General features: G+C 31.1%; 1 protein-coding gene across 1 annotated transcript; it reads right to left on the bottom strand.

Annotated features, from left to right (window-relative positions):
- Positions 1-9,511: 9,511 nt before the first annotated feature.
- On the bottom strand, positions 9,512-14,191 carry LOC114415211 (auxin-responsive protein IAA8-like). The gene is made up of 7 exons (XM_028379803.1): positions 14,040-14,191; positions 12,479-12,925; positions 12,185-12,390; positions 11,871-12,097; positions 11,626-11,767; positions 10,503-10,564; positions 9,512-9,884 (listed from the first exon to the last, which is right to left on the bottom strand). The coding sequence occupies exons 2-7, from the start codon at positions 12,887-12,889 to the stop codon at positions 9,847-9,849; spliced, it is 1,086 nt and encodes a 361-aa protein (XP_028235604.1). The 5' UTR covers positions 12,890-12,925; positions 14,040-14,191; the 3' UTR covers positions 9,512-9,846.
- Between the last annotated feature and the right edge of the window lie 3,765 nt (positions 14,192-17,956).

The following is a 17,956-nucleotide window of genomic DNA, read 5'->3' on the forward strand; positions in this document are numbered from 1 at the left end:
GATCAATTTTGAAAAAAAAAAATATTTGACTGAATCAGTAAAAAAATGCAATTTAATTTATATTTATTTGAAAATAATATGAAATAAAAATCAATTCAATCTTTTTTTGTGTGTGTGAATGAAATCAATTCAATTTATTCTTTTATAATTACGATTGAAACATATATTTATGTTAATAACAATTAGATTTTAAAGATAAGATGATTTTTTAGAATTTAAAATGAAATAGGATGTAATTTGAATTAAAGATAACAATAATAATTGATACAATTGAATTTAAAATTTTAGAAAAAAGTAATGGTTATGATTAAATACAATAACATGCTCATAATAACAATATATAATTTAATTCTAAAAAAATTATAGATTCTTAAGAGATAATCTCACTTACATAAACTGTGTGTTTTTTTAACGGACATAAACTGTGTGTTGATAACTATTAATAGTTATAATCTATGACACTAGTGTCTACATGTTACATGTTGTAAGTTTTCATTCTACTTGTACGGTTATACCTTCGTATAAAATTACTTTTTATTTATTTTTTATATGCAAATCACTTCTTATTTAAGAATAAGTTACCTTAAATATAAAATTTAAAAGTATTGTTTTGTGATGGATTAGATTCGGTTAAACTCATGAGTTAATCTAATCAAATTTAAATGGGTTGAATTGAATATGTTTTTTTAAAAAATTCAATTCATTCACAAACATATTGATTTAAGTGAAGTCAACCGATTAAAGTATTTGAATTTATTTATTATTTTAAATTATTTTTTTTGATAACTAAAATTTAATGGCTCACTGTTTATTAGAGGAAAAAAAGACTTAATGTCATAATCATTTGTTGTCGTATCCTGCTCCTTCTCCACATTGATAAGTGAAATAGATTTGGTTTTTAGGATGGAAGAGCTAAGCGACATTGATAAGTTACCTTATATATATATATATATATATATATATATATATATATATATATATATATATATATATGAGTGACAAATGTTAGTAATATAATAAACATCTTAAATATTTTTTTATTGGCTGGAAATGATAAAATTTGATAGGTTTTATATCATATTTAATGACTATCTTTTTGAATTAATCATTTTTAATAAATTTTAACTAATTTTATAAAATATATTTAACAGAATGTGTATTAAAGAATATATTGTTAGCATTCCTCTGCTGTGAGTTAAACTCATTATTTTCACATTAAATATGAAATATTTGAACGGTAAAAAAAAAGTTGACAAATGATATATTGATATTTGAAAGCGTACCTAATTAGTAATTTAGTCATTGACTTTAGTAAATTGTATGACTTAATCATTGAATATTTAATTTTTAAAACTTTTTTCTATGATTTATCAGAACTAAAATGAAATGAATTTAATGATTTAAAAACTAAATCATATAGCGAATAGTGGATTTGGTATAACATTGTTGACACACTCTTACACATTTAAATTGAAGCCAATACATATTGCAATGTATCTTTCCGGTAACAAACGTAATTTCTTGCGTTTTTAACGTGTCTTCAAACACACAGTAAGTAAATAAAATAAATAAATTATAAACATAGTATAGATAAATTATTTCAGTTTTAATAAAAGCCAAGAATTCTCAAAAATAATTTTGCAAGCTACTAAACAAATACACGCTAAAGAAATTCTAATAATACTTGGGCCATTTCAGGTTTAAAATTCGAATTTGCCTTCTACTGACTCTTACCTTTGTTAGTTGATAGCTCCTTCTCTTACAAATTTTGTTCACTAGTCTTAACGAGAAGCAAGGGCCCCTTTTATTTTATCCGGATCATAGAGGTGGGACCCTTCACACTAGCAATGGCCCCACAAGTATGATTGGACCTATTGACCTAAGATCAACGGTAGAGATTGTGTACTAGAGAAGCATGGAGATCAAAGTCATTTTTGTATTTTAGCCACTCAACAAGCATGCTCGTATATTCACCCATGAGGATGTGACTCTTAGTCTGTTGGGTCCTCAATTTTCCAAGGTTCATACAAACACACGTACCGCCACGCCCTATCAAATTATCTAAGCATGTTTGTAAATTGTGACATAATGCAGCTCATTTAGTACAATCACAATTTGCAAAGTCATCAAGACTCGACATGCTTTTCTGTTTGAAATATTCGTGTCCCTCTCCTATTTATTAGAGAGGACACCAATCTCAAACCACTTCAAATTCATTACTTCCTATCGTATATGTGAATAGCCTTGTTACAGTTTTCTTTATTTCATTTTCACCTGAATCCGTTGCTTTGCAACAGTCTTGAAATTATATTATCAAAGCCCCCTTCAAAAACCTTTCACTCACCATATATGTTGTGCAATATTAGGGAATTAAATACACCATAGATTTACTAATGGATAAGAAGTAATCATATAAATAAATTTCATACTATACTTTAATTAAAAAATTATTCAAGTTGTTTTTTTTCTCTTATAATAATATTCAACTTTTTAATTTATATTTAACATAATTTATCTTGCACTTATAGTCTGATAATATATATATAATCATATTTGTAATTTTCATCTTCAACTTTTTATTTTTCTAATCATTAATGTCATATACGTAATCATTTGTACTATTTTCCTTAATTTCAAGAACATTAGTCATTAGGTGTCTCGTATGCACCTACTCCCTTGAACCTGGAATTAATTTTTGCTAGCCATATTTAAATTTTTGAATTCCTACTCTGCAAGTATAATATGATATCATAGTCTCATAAGTAAACTAACTACACGTCACGTTTGTATTTAGCTTGCAAGAGTTGTAGCATTATCTAGTATTTAATCCACATAAAAAGAATCTAGATAGCTTTACGCAATATCCCCCCCAAAAAAAATCCGTTTTGAAAAATGCTGGTGACAATAATACCAGATACTATGTTATGATCTTTCAATTCATGCGAAAGTTATCGCTTGTTAATTGCACAGATAAAAGAGCTTTCTGGGCCGCACACTGAGGAGCCTGGGGAGTTCTCAACAAAGAGACATTAATTTCAGTGCATAGTATCTAATTATCTATTGCCATAAGAGTGATGAACATGGCACTGATAGGCACTTGCAAATTTATATTGTACCGTATATTTATTAGACTAATGTCATGAGCGTAACATGCCAAGAACTGTGTATTAATTTCTCGTTTGGTTTAACTTTTGGTCAAAGACAAGGCCACAAGTAATAGGACACAGTTTTGTCAACTGAAATTTGTTACAGGGTGATCAATGCAAACCCATTCATTGATTCATTCTTCACACTTAAGCTGCTTTAACTTTAAAACGAGGGGGGGTTCAAACGTTGTGTTACAGGATCTAATCACTAGGAGTAGGACACTACTCCACAACAAAGACATAACAATGTTGCAATTAGTGGTCGGTCATGTGGATTGCTTTGGCAGCAGGTTAGATTTCAAGACACACAGCACAAAATTAGCGACGACCCCGCATGGTTGTGTTTCCTCTATCACTATCTGATTTGAAATCCTGATTTGAAGTATCAAGGTCAGGTAAAGTGCACAACCGGGGTCTCTGTCTAACAAAATTTTTAGGTCAATATGATATTGTTGGCAGTTACAAAAATAACATTGTTTTTTTTTTTTCTGTCAACAAAAAAGCACACACCCTTATTGAATTAGCCTTAGGCCTTCCATATATAGGGGGCAGTAATTTTTACATTAAGTTCACTTAGTGCAGTAGCCAGTTTGTCAAAAGTAATCAACTTTTTAGATTCTAGTGGGAGTGAGGGTCGGCAATTAATTAATAGTATGCCAATAATTTTCTTCTGTGATCTTCATGGTTCATGACTTTTAATTGCAACTACCATTTCTAACCACTCCAACTTCCTTCAATCATGCAATGTACAAGGAAGGTAGAGCAAGTCCAAGAGAACTATAGTTGGCTACCATCTTAGGCCATGTTTTGCACCTTGCACATAATTCCCTTCTCCTATTCATTTGTTTAATAAGCATTTATTTCTATTATTAAGTTTTCAAACAAGGAGATTGGGATGAGGTGGGGTCCTTTTGGTGTTGAAATTCAAGGCTATTCTAAACTACTTGTCAAATAAATAGTTTATAGGTGATTTGAATAATAGGCGTTTAAATCAGCAGAATAAAATATCTCTCCTGACTACATTTTTTGCACACCCACCAACTTTTGGGAGATAATTTACTTTGGTCTGGTAACAATTACTTCACATCCAGCAAAGTATGGGTGTTTCTTAACCTTTGCCATCCCCTGCTGCTGCTGATTTGCACCAAGCTCTACATGGATGCTGTCACGATATAACTCTTTTAATGTGAATAATTGAAGGGATGGGCATAGATCTTGCTTAGTTGCTGGCGGAATAAATTGGTAATTTTTTTTTATCAAATCAATTATATGGTCAGATATTGAATATCGAACGTGTCAGTTTATTTTTTAATCCGGGATATTTTTTAGCTGAAAATGAATGACCAATTTCTTCAAGTATCTAGTTTATTTAAGAAATCAATTTCTCTTGGTAGATATTTTTCATACATACAAAGATAGAAATCAAATCCTTGATCACATATTAAAAAAACATAAGATATTTCTATTTCTCACCCATATATACCATACTATATATATTACTCTAATGTGTCAGGTTATAGAACATTAGAACTTACTTGGAATAATAAGTATAACCATGCCTTCCCACTGAAGCAGTCAGCAAATAAGGCAAAACAGATGACCACTACATTTGTACCATCCATTCCAACTGAGTAATCATGAAAATAGAGACGTTCAGCTGCAACCTATGGTACCTATGCTGCATCTTGAATTGAGAGCCTAACTTATTTTAAAATAAGTACAACAAATTAAGAGCCTTTCTTGAAATTAATTTATACATGTACCCTGCAAAAAAAAAAAAAAGTAGTTGGATATCGCCAAAATTGATTGGGTAGTTTTTCTAATGGATTTGTTAAGCGTTGACAGGTTTGTGTATGAGACAAATCTGCTACACTAAATATATTAATAGCTATATTTTTTTGTTAATATTCTGATGGTTTTAATTAATATATTGAACAATATTGTGAATGGAAGTAATGGTGGTTCATGTATTAGCAAGTTGACTTGAGTGAGCCTTGAGACCACATTTTGCATCCGTCTTGAAACCACATGGGATGATTGTCAAAACAAAATAATCTGATTGGTTCCGAGAAGATAGAAAAATACATAAATGCATAATAATACAAATATGTATCAAGCGCATATCTCATCTGTCATAAATCATGTTCTAGTTTGATTGAATAAGAATCTTTTAGTTTTATAATCTTTGAGAAAGTAGTATTACTTTTGTCTTTCTCTTATACGCCACAAGCGTACAGTAAAAGCGACCTGATATTGTTATCATAATTATAATTATTATCACAATTATTTTTGTTTAAACCAGGAAGTAAGCTAAATAAATATATTAGTTTGAAGTATTTCAATTGATCGTAATCCGATATTGCACCTGCTTTTGAATGGAAAGACTAAGATTTGAATCTAATATCTGATTATTGTGTTCAGATTGCAATAAACAATTAATTGTTGAAAGTATTATAAGGATTTTTTTATCTTATGATTCAAATTATTTTCGTAGTAACATGTTATATGAAATATTAATTTTTTCTGTAAAAAATAAAATAAAATTGGGTGGGCATGTTATATGAAATATACTAACTTATACATAGATCTTTTAATTTCGACATGTGTTTTATTTATATTGTGAAAATCATATACATTGGACATTTGGACCAGCTTAGTCGGTTAAATTAAACACTTAAACCATTAAGCTTAATTAACTTAGGTTTGGCCCAATAGAAAATGAGTCCTAAAACAAAAACTTAATATAATTTTTTTATACTTTAAGGAAGATGATATATATAAGACCTTTTTAATCAACATTTGAGACCTTTTAAGATTTAAAAAATTAATAATATTTTTTTATTGGTGAACCTAAAACTTGAATTTTAATCGACTCGAACAATATATTTTATGCTTTATAATATTTTAAATTATGTCATATAATTTAATTTGCTTGTGTATATGAAATATATTGTAAATTTGACAGATTTAAATTAAACGTAAATATATTTTTATTTTCTTGCTTTATACACTTTATTAAATTCGAATAACTAATAAATCATTTTTCTATGATCTTTGAGTTCAACTAACTGATAAACAGTTGAAGGGGTTGTCTAGCTGATTCACTCCTTTTTTGAGTTCTAACTTCTAACAACATTATTTAATTAATTAAGGCTTAAATATATTTTTCCGGTTGTATTATAATCTATTTTGATTTTACTACACTACATCATCACTTAATCTAACATTTGGCTAAACTAGAAGAATTGTTAGATGAGCGAAACAACAGCTATTTAGGTTGGTACGCACGCATACTCACCCATCACCATTTTCCATTGGACCTTTCACGTCATGGTTCATGGTTGGGCCTTCCGCTTAAAAAATCACATAAAACGAAGTTCAAGATTGACATTAGAGAACCTTAGTTATTGATAAACTTTTATTTTCCTATTTTCTTGCAAACTTTGGTATTCCTTTCAGTTTTATGCGGATAAAACAATTAGTGAAAACTTAATATATCACTTCAATACAAATACATGTGTATCATAAATGTAAAATTTTAGCAGAAATTTATTATATTTCAATAAAAATTATTGATATTTTAGACAGTACTAGGTCCACAGGGAAGAGCCCAGTGCCTCCCGGCCCACTAATCATGTAAGCATAACAGCATCATACAAACCAAGATAATGTTTTCCACCTTGACCCAAAAGGAGCAAATGCAACCAATAAAACCAATCAAAACCAAATCGTTTTGCATTTCATCTTTATTATTAACTAAAAATTGACAACTAAAAAGATCCAGGTGTACGAATATGGGGTAATTGTCTAAGGATTTAAACTATGTTGATTTAAATACCAAAAGAACTATATTGATTCAAAATTTACATTTTTAGTTTGAATAATGTACAAGGAGCATGTTTATTTTTATATAACTAAAATTTATGGTAAATAAATATATTTTAATTTATAAAATATATTACAATTAAAATTGTTAACAAAAATATATTTTATAAATAATTTATATTTTGATGCAAGATTGTTTTTAGTTACTGATATTTTCTTTTAAAGAATATTAAAATTTAATTTAAAATAAGAAAATGATAGATTAAAAGAGATAAATAATTAAGAAAATTGACTATATAGATGAAGATATAAGGATAGTGATTTAAGATGGTCAACAAAAATCATCAGGTAGGTCGATTCTACTGTGAGATCACTTCTCTAACAAGATTGTCTCCATTTGGAGAATATCTATGCTCTAGTAAAAAAAAAAGATGGTTAAGAAAGAAATATTTTTAGCTTTATGATAAATGAATTAAATTGGAAATTGAAATCAAACAGTATATTTCAAATATAAAGAAATTCTTGATTATTTTACGTATTATATTTTTTAGTATTATTATAATCACCTGATATGTATATTAAATAAGTAGCTAAAAAATAAATTACGTTTACTTGCCCTAACAAAAGAATTGATTTATAATATATATTAAACTTATAAGACATTTTTGTTTATGATTTTTTTAAAAATTTATTTCTTGACTTAAAAAAATATCATTTATACTATTCTTTCTTCAAGTTTATTTATTTATTGGAAATCCAAAGGCCGAACTGCTCACCAATCAAACGAGGAGACACCCCTACAGTAATCCCACAGTAAGGAACCTACCCCTGGCCCTAAGGCAGGTAGGAGAATACACGTACGAAAAAGGTGGGGAAAAGATTAACATAAATATTGGTTTTCAAAATCTGAGACTAGTATAATTCTATTCTCATGCATTTTTTTATTTATTCAAAATATTCTCATATAATATCATAGGCTAAAACAAGAATTTAGCCAATAAAAATGTTATCATTCCGCGAATTCAAGATTACATTCTTTTCAACTTAAAAAAAAAAAAGAAAAAAAGATTACATTCTTTTCGTTGCTTCTTATAAAAGCCTCCTAAGTCCGTACATAGTATATATTCCATGATCTATAACTTTCCTAGTGATCCATTTCTAAATTAAACTCATGCATATTCTTATTCTCTATTATTATTAAGGAGTAGAAGATATGACATAGGAGATAAGAGAACAATTATTTTGCTAGGAAATAAATCGTGGCACTCTTCTTGGATATCCTGAACTCAACCGCTTGAGCAAGATCTTTTTTTGGTAAAGGGCTTGCCCTTTTTTTTCATATTAAAAGTTTAATTTTATTTTATTTCTGTATTTTTCGTACTTCATGGCTCATGCGACCACACTCTGAATTTCACTACGACCAAATGGTAAATTTTCATCAGAAGTTAGAACTGCACAGTGAAACTGTGTATACAAGATCTGCAATATTTTCTATAAACTTTAAAGACAATGAAACAAATCGATTAGACTAGAGGGCACATGCTCCCTTGCTGTGTTTCCTTAACCACGGTGGACAGAGAGAATCATATGCATAGGACGAATGTGACTGTGGATGCATTTCCCAAACGAGAGGTACCTGAACTCCCACTTTTGCAAGACACCCTCTAATTTAGAAGAAAAGACTTGAACCAATACGTACATGCACCAAATTTATACATTACTCAAAACCCCTTTAATTTACTCAGTTTAGCCTCGAAGTGGGTATCTAAAACAACACCTTTTTGTTTATCAACCCTCATAGTAATAATAAGTGCATGTTTAGTTTGTAGTTAATTGTGTGACGCTCGTTCTAATATTGAATAAAAACAAAAACAAAAATAAAAGTTCTAATACTTTCACAAAAGTATTCTTATTTTCCACCTGATTTTCAATCACGCTTTAAAACATGAAGAAATAGTAGCCTGCTATGCAACTTAGTTTAATAGCAATCATGCTCTAAAACAAGACGAAATAGTAAAATGCCCCCTATTAGTTGAGGCATGCAAAACACGACTAGGGTAATAATAATTGTCAAACACACTGGTGACTGGACCATAAACCTCAATCGAACATAGAACTAGAGCCACAAAAGGCTAAAAAAATTGCTCAGAATGTCACGCCACTGCTGTGTGTTGGCCCGTTTAATTGAACAGGATGATCCACCCACTGCAACCTATGGTCAGAGCTTTCACATGCTTGGCTCCTAGACCCCCCCGACAACCATATCCTATATGTCTTGACAAAATCTAAATAGTTCAACTCCAAGGTCCAGGCTCAAACCTCAAAGCATCACCAAGCACAATTTATTAATATTTTGTTTCTACAAATTGGTGTGCAAACATGATGTAAAGAACTAGTAAAAAAATTTCATGATCAGAAACATCCACCTAGCTTGGGAACTCTACCTTTTTCGTGTCAGTTTTTTGCTAGATCCTGACAACCGTATGCTCTTTTGTATAATGACTTTGATAAGTGGCAAACAGTTATGGCAAAGGGACATACTGACATACATTTTTCTTTCTTTCTTTCACACAAACATAGGACACCCCGTTGAGACGCTGCAAAATTAACACATCAAAGATCCTTCAACCATAACATTAACTCGGGTACATAAAATATAGCTACTCCCACAGTCAAGTCTTAGAGTTTTGTTAAGTTTTATCACAACAATCTTGAAAAGAAGCTTACTAAATCATAAACGCCATGACAACATAAAACGGACACATAATAAACAATAGAAGGATTATGGCAGCTTAGTATGAGATTCTATCCAGTCCCATATGCCTTCAGTTCTCGCTTCCAATACACCATGTTCGAAGAGGAACACTGGTACTGCCTAGGTTCTGCTCTTACATTTTTCAACAGCCCTGGGAGCTGCAAGTAGGCATAAAAAAGTAAATTTAAATAAGACTAAAAACTTTTGGGTACAACTCATGAGAAGTTGAAGGAAGGTTTCAAACAACTGGGAAAGAAAAATATTTTCAACTTGGTTTCTATGATTGTCTTCTGATTTCTGCTCACTCCGAGTTCACATTCATAAAGTATTTTTCTAAAATTGGAAAAATAGCTCACTTCTAACCATATCTGAATTCTGAACACAATTTCTATAAGCATTTTTTAAATCACATATTTAGAATGCAAAACAAATTCTTTGGAAAGAAGTTGTTTATTTTCAAACTTCAATTTGGACTAGAACTCGTGTATTGTAGTTGTAGCCGTAAGACTATTTGATTACTAAGATTATAGATATAATTTATACCTCTATTCTACCACCACTGCATAATTGAAACAACTAGCTACCAGGCTATTTGAAATTTTTTATTACATATTGATTGCTAAACTATTTAACCATGTGGTGTGCAATTAATTAATGAACCAAACGCTTTATAGCTTTATTGCTTTTCCTTTCTTCTATACTTAGCCGATTTTCAGACAAGTATTATGTTTAAAGTTAAACTTAATTATGCGACATATGGTGTTGATAAAAAATACCTAGACCAATGGCATCAGAACTCTTCATGATCCTCAGCCTCTTGCATGTTTCAATAAACATCCTGCATCTCGTCAAGACATTGTTTGAATTAGTTTGCAGAGAAACAAACATGATGCAACTTCATTTCATGAAAGATTTAACAGGGCATGTAAAAAGCTTAACCCTATCTTATATGAAAATGAACTTTATCAATGTAAAACTATACATTATTAGGAAACAGGCTAACACATTATTGGAATAACCAGAATATTTCACTTGCAATGACAGTTTTTATCCTATCACACCATATAATTCATGGACATTGTAAAATTTTGAAATTTGTAATTGCCATTAGATCAAAATTAAATGTCCTAGTTTCCCACAAAAACACATTATGTATTGTTCTTTAAGAGAAACATAAATCAGATGATGGATTTACATGTCAAAATTCAAATAGTTAAACAATCAATCTTTCTCCCAAAAGTTGCTACAGACATTCTAGTACCCACAATTTCAAGTAACCTGAGGCCACATAAAACTGCAATTCTACAAGTATGCTCCAAAAACAAAAAGCAGCTTCCCGTAGGCCATGGCAGTCACTAGAAAAATATAATTACAAATGAAATTTGTTCTCCAGTCTTAATAATATTAAATTAGTCATTGTGCATTCAGAAAATTCCTTTGAAAATTCATAAAGAAATGATAACACAGGAAGGACAATTACTCTGCATGTAACACTACAGAGGTTTTAAGTTGACATTTGGCACGGACAACAGCAGAATATTGTTTTTTCCTTGAGCAATCAAAACAAATGTATCAAAAATGAAGACATAAATGTTTCATAAGTCAACTGTAATTATTGTAAACAAGAAAAAATACTATATTAATCTAATCAATATGGTGTCCCACTTAGAAGCATAAAAAAAGCCCAAGTATCATATAGGACACTAGTATAGCAACCATTTTTGAAGTATCAGTGCTTCCTAGCTTCCTTTCCAAGACATGCTAATATGAATTAAAACTACAAATGTACAAGAAAACAGATTTCTAGAATATAAAGTTGTTACCTTTCAGGATTTTATTTTTGAAGACTTTAAAGAAGAGCTAATGGAAAAGCAAGTACAAAAATGAATTAGAACTTACTCCCAGGGAACATCACCCACAAGCATCCAATCGCCCTCTCTGTCCTCATATGTAAGAACATATTCTGATCCATGAAGAAGGTCCTTCAGCTTGGTTTCATTCAGCATCTCCCTGCCCAGAATTCCATGAGATCCACATTTACCTGAAATCATACCAAAACAAGCAGTAACTGGATCCAGGCAGACTGTTCATACATAAATAATTGAAAGGTCAAGTTTTTCCACATAAAACTAATTCTTTCTTACTCATAGTAAAACAGCTGAACATCTTTTCTAGAGCAGAAGATAATTCTGGATATGTAGAGTAATTCTTCAAGTCTACTTTCCTTAAATAGGGAGCACCATCCATACTGACCTTGACAAACAGTGCACCAACCCCCACTTTTCCATCAACTTCTTCATTGTTCTTTGAAGTGGTAGCCAATGAATTTTTCCGGAATGATCTTATAGGAGGCCATCCCACAACCTGAGCCCTGGCACACAAGGATGATTAGAGGTGATTTCCTCAGTTAAACCTAATTTCCCAAATTTAATGTGATCAGTTAAGGTTTTCCACTTACTTGGTAGCTGGTGCACTGTTATTATTATTTGCAGAACCATCAATAGTGGGTCTAGCTTCATTGGCCTTTGTTGTTGCTACTTCTTTCATTTTGGTTTGCTGAACTCCAACCTTCTCAAGTGTAGAACCAGGTTTTAATCCCAAGTTAGAAGCAGGCCTGGGAGACAGTATCGGATTGGCGGCCTCCGAATCAACTAGGAATTTCCCCTGCATGATAAATTGGAGATTTTTAGTCTGGCCAAGCAAGCATTTAGAAAGTACATGTTCTTCATGTAAATAATAAATGGTTGTTTACCTCTGAGGAGAAGCCGTTCATGGCATCAGAGAACCCTCTTTTGTTTCCCAAAACAGCAGTCTTGGCTGAAGAATGGTGATCATCAGTCAAAGGACGCAACGGAAACAAAGTTTTTTCATCAAATTGAGTTGAGCTTCTTAAGCAAAGATCAGAATCTCTATCAGGAGACTGTGATCCTGGAAGCCCGAGCCTGAGTTCAGTGGCTTTCAGGTTCAGATTACTTTTAGTCTCTTCAGAGAAGGACGGAACCGAGCTGTCCACAGAAGAACAATCAGATAATCCCATGTAGTTGCGCTCTTTAAATTCTAAGCTCTTGAGACACACACTTTCCATGGTGGTTGATGAGGAAACCAACAAAGTGACATTGCTTTTACCCTCCTCCTCCCCTATGCTCAGCACTGGCGGAGACATCACAGTTTAACCGAAAGCACCCAATTTTGTTGTACCCTATCAAACAATAACACCATTTGACATTGTTCATAAAGCAAATTCAGTAATCTCAATTATCTTAAGTTACATGCCACAACCTTCAAGATCGGCAAACAAACAGGAAACAAAAATGGTACACTGGAAAACAGTTGCCACACTTGATGTATAAACAACCTCAACATACAATTCATCTCAGAACTTCTATAATGTATTGAATTGAAATATTGAAGCATACCTTTGTTCAAAATTTCTTTGCTTTGTGCCCAAGAAGCATTAAATTAGGCTTAGCAACAATCATCAGAGTATGGATTTTTTTAATTTTAATTTTAATAATGCAAATTGCAAAGTTGACAACACGGCTTTGAGAATTAGAAGCAACACACAAAATAATAATTATTAATTAAATCAATAAATAAACAGCGAAACATGAGAAGATAAGACAACCTTCGTTCATTTCTACCCATGGTCACATAGTGCTCACACATGTATAAGGTAATTATTACTTTTCGGTGGAAAGAAGTTAAAAACTTCACAAAAAATAACTGTGAAGGAATAAACCATAACTTTATATATATATATATATATATATATATAGAGAGAGAGAGAGAGAGAGAGAGAGAGAGAGAGAGAGAGAGAGAGAGATGGCCAAGGAAGAATTCTGAATTTATGAGACATACTCTTCACTCAATAATTTGACATCTTCTATAAGCAAACTTCAGCAGAGAAACTACAAACAGTAGGTTCTTTAAAAAAAAAAAGAATGGAAGTGACAGAAAATTTAAGTGAAGAAAATTGAATGGCTGAAAATTCACAAACTATCAAGTAAAAAGAACTCCCTCCAAAAACGAGAAAGAAAGAAAAAAGACCATACTTGTGTTAATGCCCAGAAAGGAATTTGGAAAAGTATTAATAAAGATTGAATTTTTGTTTTCACCCATTAATGGGAAAGACAAAGACCCATGCCAAAGTTGGAAGCATGAAAGCAAAAAGGGCAAAAACAAAGACACACACACCACACGGGGTTGGTTGCAGAAAGGTTCCAGAAATTCAGAATCCAATTGTTTGGTTCAACTAACAAAAGAAAGCAAAACGTGGAAGCAAAGCTCACAAGCTGAATATTAAAACGTTTTACCTGAAAAAACAGCACAGATCAGAAAGGATGAAGAAGAAGAAGAAGAAGAGTGAGAGTGAAACTTTGAGATGAAGAGAGAGAAAACTAAGGACCTTCCATGGGGCATAAAGTAACAAAAGCTTTTGCTGTCGGATGTGAAACTCCATGCATTAAAATATGACTTTAATAAAAGGAAAGTATCTTGTAAAAACACTGCGCTTTATGTAATTTCCAAATTTCATTAAGTTTGTACTGTCACTTCATTTTATACTGGTATTTATTTGGGTAAGCTACTCTCACCTTTTTAATAATATTCCGCCGAACATATACGATGGAACGCAGCTTAAGTTCTCAATGGTCCTGCTTTTCTGATGATTGAGAGCGCACCGTTGATTTATTCTTCTTGTATGGAATGGATTTGTTGAAATTAAGAGCTACATGCCAAAACATTATTTTAAGAGCTACTAGTTAATCTGTGTTAAAATTGTTAGCGCTTCATTATCATATGTGCTTCCAAAATTATTAAAATTTAAATTTATAAGAAACCGAATACTACCATGCATGTTGTATCATTCTGTGTGTTAAAAAAATTGTAAAATTGGAACGCTTCATAATCATATGTGCTTCATCCCTTCAAAAAAAATTACACGTGCTTCCAAAAATATTAAAATATAAATTTTATAAGAAACAAAATACTACCATGTGCGTCGTATCATTCTGCTCATCTGCTGCAAAGTAGTATTATTATTTTCATTGGAAACGAAACGAAATTAGTCCATTTAAACTAGAGGTAAAAACATTGTCTTCTGATGATTTGGATTTAAGTTTTACGTTCGAAACAAGGACACGAGGTAAAAATCTTTATCATTCGATTTTTAGTTTGTTGACATCTGATATCAGAAAACAAGTAGGCCACTTGTCCACATAGCAGTTTATATTGTTATTTAATAATAAACAATCATATATAATAAATTTATTAACTTTTTATAACAATTAGTTTAAATATTGTATCAAAAGATGGTTTTTAATTGATTGACATCATAAATTTTTTTATACAAAATGTTTAATTGTTAAATTATTAATTAAAGTTGCAATCAATCGTAATTTGAAATTTGTCTAATCAATGTAAAATTTTTTATATTATTAATTAATAAGAAATTACATTAAATTATAAATTTTTAAAATAATTATTATAAAAATAACAAATTCATTACACATGTTAATGCATAAAATATTAAAACAATTATTATGCATTCATAATTTAAAATAATTTTATACTATCATTAATCACAAATTATCATCATAAGTTTATTAACTTTTATAACAATTACATTATTAATCATATCAATGATAAATTGTGATTGGGTAGTTGTATAAAATTAATCTATATTTTAAGTGCACATGATTATTAAATTTTAAAATATTTAATCATCATTTTATTGACTTGCGCAAAAATATATTGCAAGTTTTAATTTAAGTGCCTTGTTAGTCAAAGAAGATTAAATATACTTTATAAAAAAATTATAAAGTGTTGTTGGTGAATATTGTAAGAATACTAATTAAGGTATAGATAACTAGTTCTTTAATTAAAAACACAGTAAAAAAGTATGTAAATAGTATTAAATATTGTACTTTTTATGAAAGTTTTTATTTTTATTTTTTAAATGATCCTTTTGATATTTTACTTAGTTTATCATTTTATAATATATTATATTATTCTCTCTGCATATTAAATCAATAAAGTGTTAGATATTTTTATATTTTTAAACAATAAGTATTTTTATTTTTATTTAACAATGGAATGTCCTTAAAATACTTATTACGAGGAGTCTTGAAAAATATAGGCATTAAAGTCGTCTAACAAGACACTTAAATTAAGATTTGGAGGGATTGAGGTGGTTGAAAGATATGCTAGCTTCTTAAATTGTAGAATTTTGTCGACTCTTTTATTTACTTGGGGATCTCCATTGGAACAAATTCAAGAAGGATGTAGACTTGGAAGCCTATTATCACAAAATTTAAGAAGAAACTTGCATCGTGGAAGCGCAAACATTTACCCTTTGCCGGCCAAATTTGCTTGATTAACTTAGTACTTACATCTTTACCACTTTTTTTCTTATCCTTTTTTAAAATTCCCGAGGGGGTTTCTAAGATTTTGAGGGGGTTACAAAGGAAGTTCTTTTGGGGTGGGTTGGAGGGGAGGGAGAAAATATCTTGGGTAGGATGGAGAAAAAATTGTGCACCTAAATCACATGGTGGGTTGGAGGTCAAGGACATTTCTTTGTTTAATTGTGCACTTATGACAAAGTGGAGATATAATTTATTCCAAGATAGGGGGACTTTGTGGGTGAGAGTGTTGGAGTCAAAATATTTGGGATGGCGTGGGTTGAGAGAATGTGAGAATAAATTCTTTTGAGTCTATTTGGTGGAGGGATCTAGAGCTTATTTGTGGAGGTGTGAGTGATGGATGGTTTGAGAGCTTGAGGGAGTGGAAAATTGGGGATGGAAGCAACACTAAATTTTGGGAGGATAGTTGGTTGGAAGTTGATTGCCTACAAAATACCTTTGCTAGTTGTTAATCAATTTCGAACCAAAAGGCAAAGTAGTCAAGAATATGGGTCATTGGGATCAAGATAGATGGTGTTGGGACTTTGTTTGGAGGAGAGAGTGGTTTGAGTGGGAACGTAGTTCGGTGGATGAGTTTCACAAAATGGTCGAAGATGCAAATTTAATTAACCAAGGTGATGATTGTTGGTTGTGGGTGAAAGATGTATTCTCGGTTAGATCCGCTTATGCGGCTCTATATAATTTTGCATATTGAAAGAAGTGAGGTGAATATTTTTAAAGGCCGTTGGAAACTAAATATTCCTAGCAAGGTGGCTTTTCTTATTTGGCAGTTATTCTATGATAGGATATCCTCCAAGATCAACCTTGTTAGGAGAGGTGTGCAACTTGACGATGGAGGCATTACTTGTCCATTATGCCAGGAGGAGGAGGAGGAAACATCACATATATTGGTCACTTGTAATTTTTCTCATCAAATTTAGAAGAGATGGTATAAACTCTTTGGGGCTAGCATGGCACTGCCAAGATCTAGTACATAACATGTTTTCCAAAGTTCTCTTGGGTTGAAGGGTCATTGGTGGGATATTGCATGGAGTGCAATTGTATGGTGTATTTGGAACCAAAGAAATGCTGTCATTTTTAAGGCAAACGTTGTGACCATGATCAGGTATGGCACAATATTTTGTTTGTGATGTGGACGCGGTTGAAGGCATATAAAAATGAATTTGATTTTTCCTTCCAACAATGGCAAACAAATCCAGTGGTATGCTTGGTAGGATCAAATTAATTGTATTTGTCAGGGGGGTGTGGTTCATCTTTATAGATTTCGTATCGATCTTTAATTATGCAGTGATTTTGTTATATAATTTTAGATTTTATATCTATGTTGTAATATTTATAATATTTAGAATGCTTGTCACTAGCTAGATGCACTTATGGACACTCTAAAAAAAGCTATATTTGCTAGGTTTCGACTAAGCACGGTTTGTTTTCAGGGTGCTTTGGGTCATAAGATTATGTAAGTTCTGTGAGTGGGGTATTTGCTACTCTCCTAGTAATTTTTACACAACTTGTGCTATCAATGAAAGTCTTATTGCTGATTAAAAAAATTGTATAAAATATTTAAATTTATGTGGCATTATAAAAAGCACACAATTAAGATATATTTAGAATGCTATCTTGCTTAGCCAAATTTATTAACTTTAGTACTAAAGTAAAATTTGTATAAAATATTTAAATTTATGTGGCATTATAAAAAGCACATAATTAAGATATATTTAGAATGCTCTCTTGCTTAGCCAAATGTTTCTAAAGCAACAATTTCAATCACCCCACTTATTACCCTAACAAAGGTGACAAGATTCTCCCTCTTA

Source organism: Glycine soja, chromosome 6 (assembly GCF_004193775.1).
Source record: "Glycine soja cultivar W05 chromosome 6, ASM419377v2, whole genome shotgun sequence".
Taxonomy (NCBI): domain Eukaryota; kingdom Viridiplantae; phylum Streptophyta; class Magnoliopsida; order Fabales; family Fabaceae; genus Glycine; species Glycine soja.

Bases quoted from the DNA above. Each gene is read 5' to 3' on its own strand.
- LOC114415211 (XM_028379803.1), bottom strand. From the start codon at position 12,889: ATGTCTCCGCCAGTGCTGAGCATAGGGGAGGAGGAGGGTAAAAGCAAT. The intron at 12,391-12,478 runs GTAAACAACCAT...TTTATCATGCAG, and splicing joins TGAACGGCTTCTCCTCAGAG to GGGAAATTCCTAGTTGATTC. The intron at 11,768-11,870 runs GTAAGAAAGAAT...GTATGATTTCAG, and splicing joins GTTCAGCTGTTTTACTATGA to GTAAATGTGGATCTCATGGA.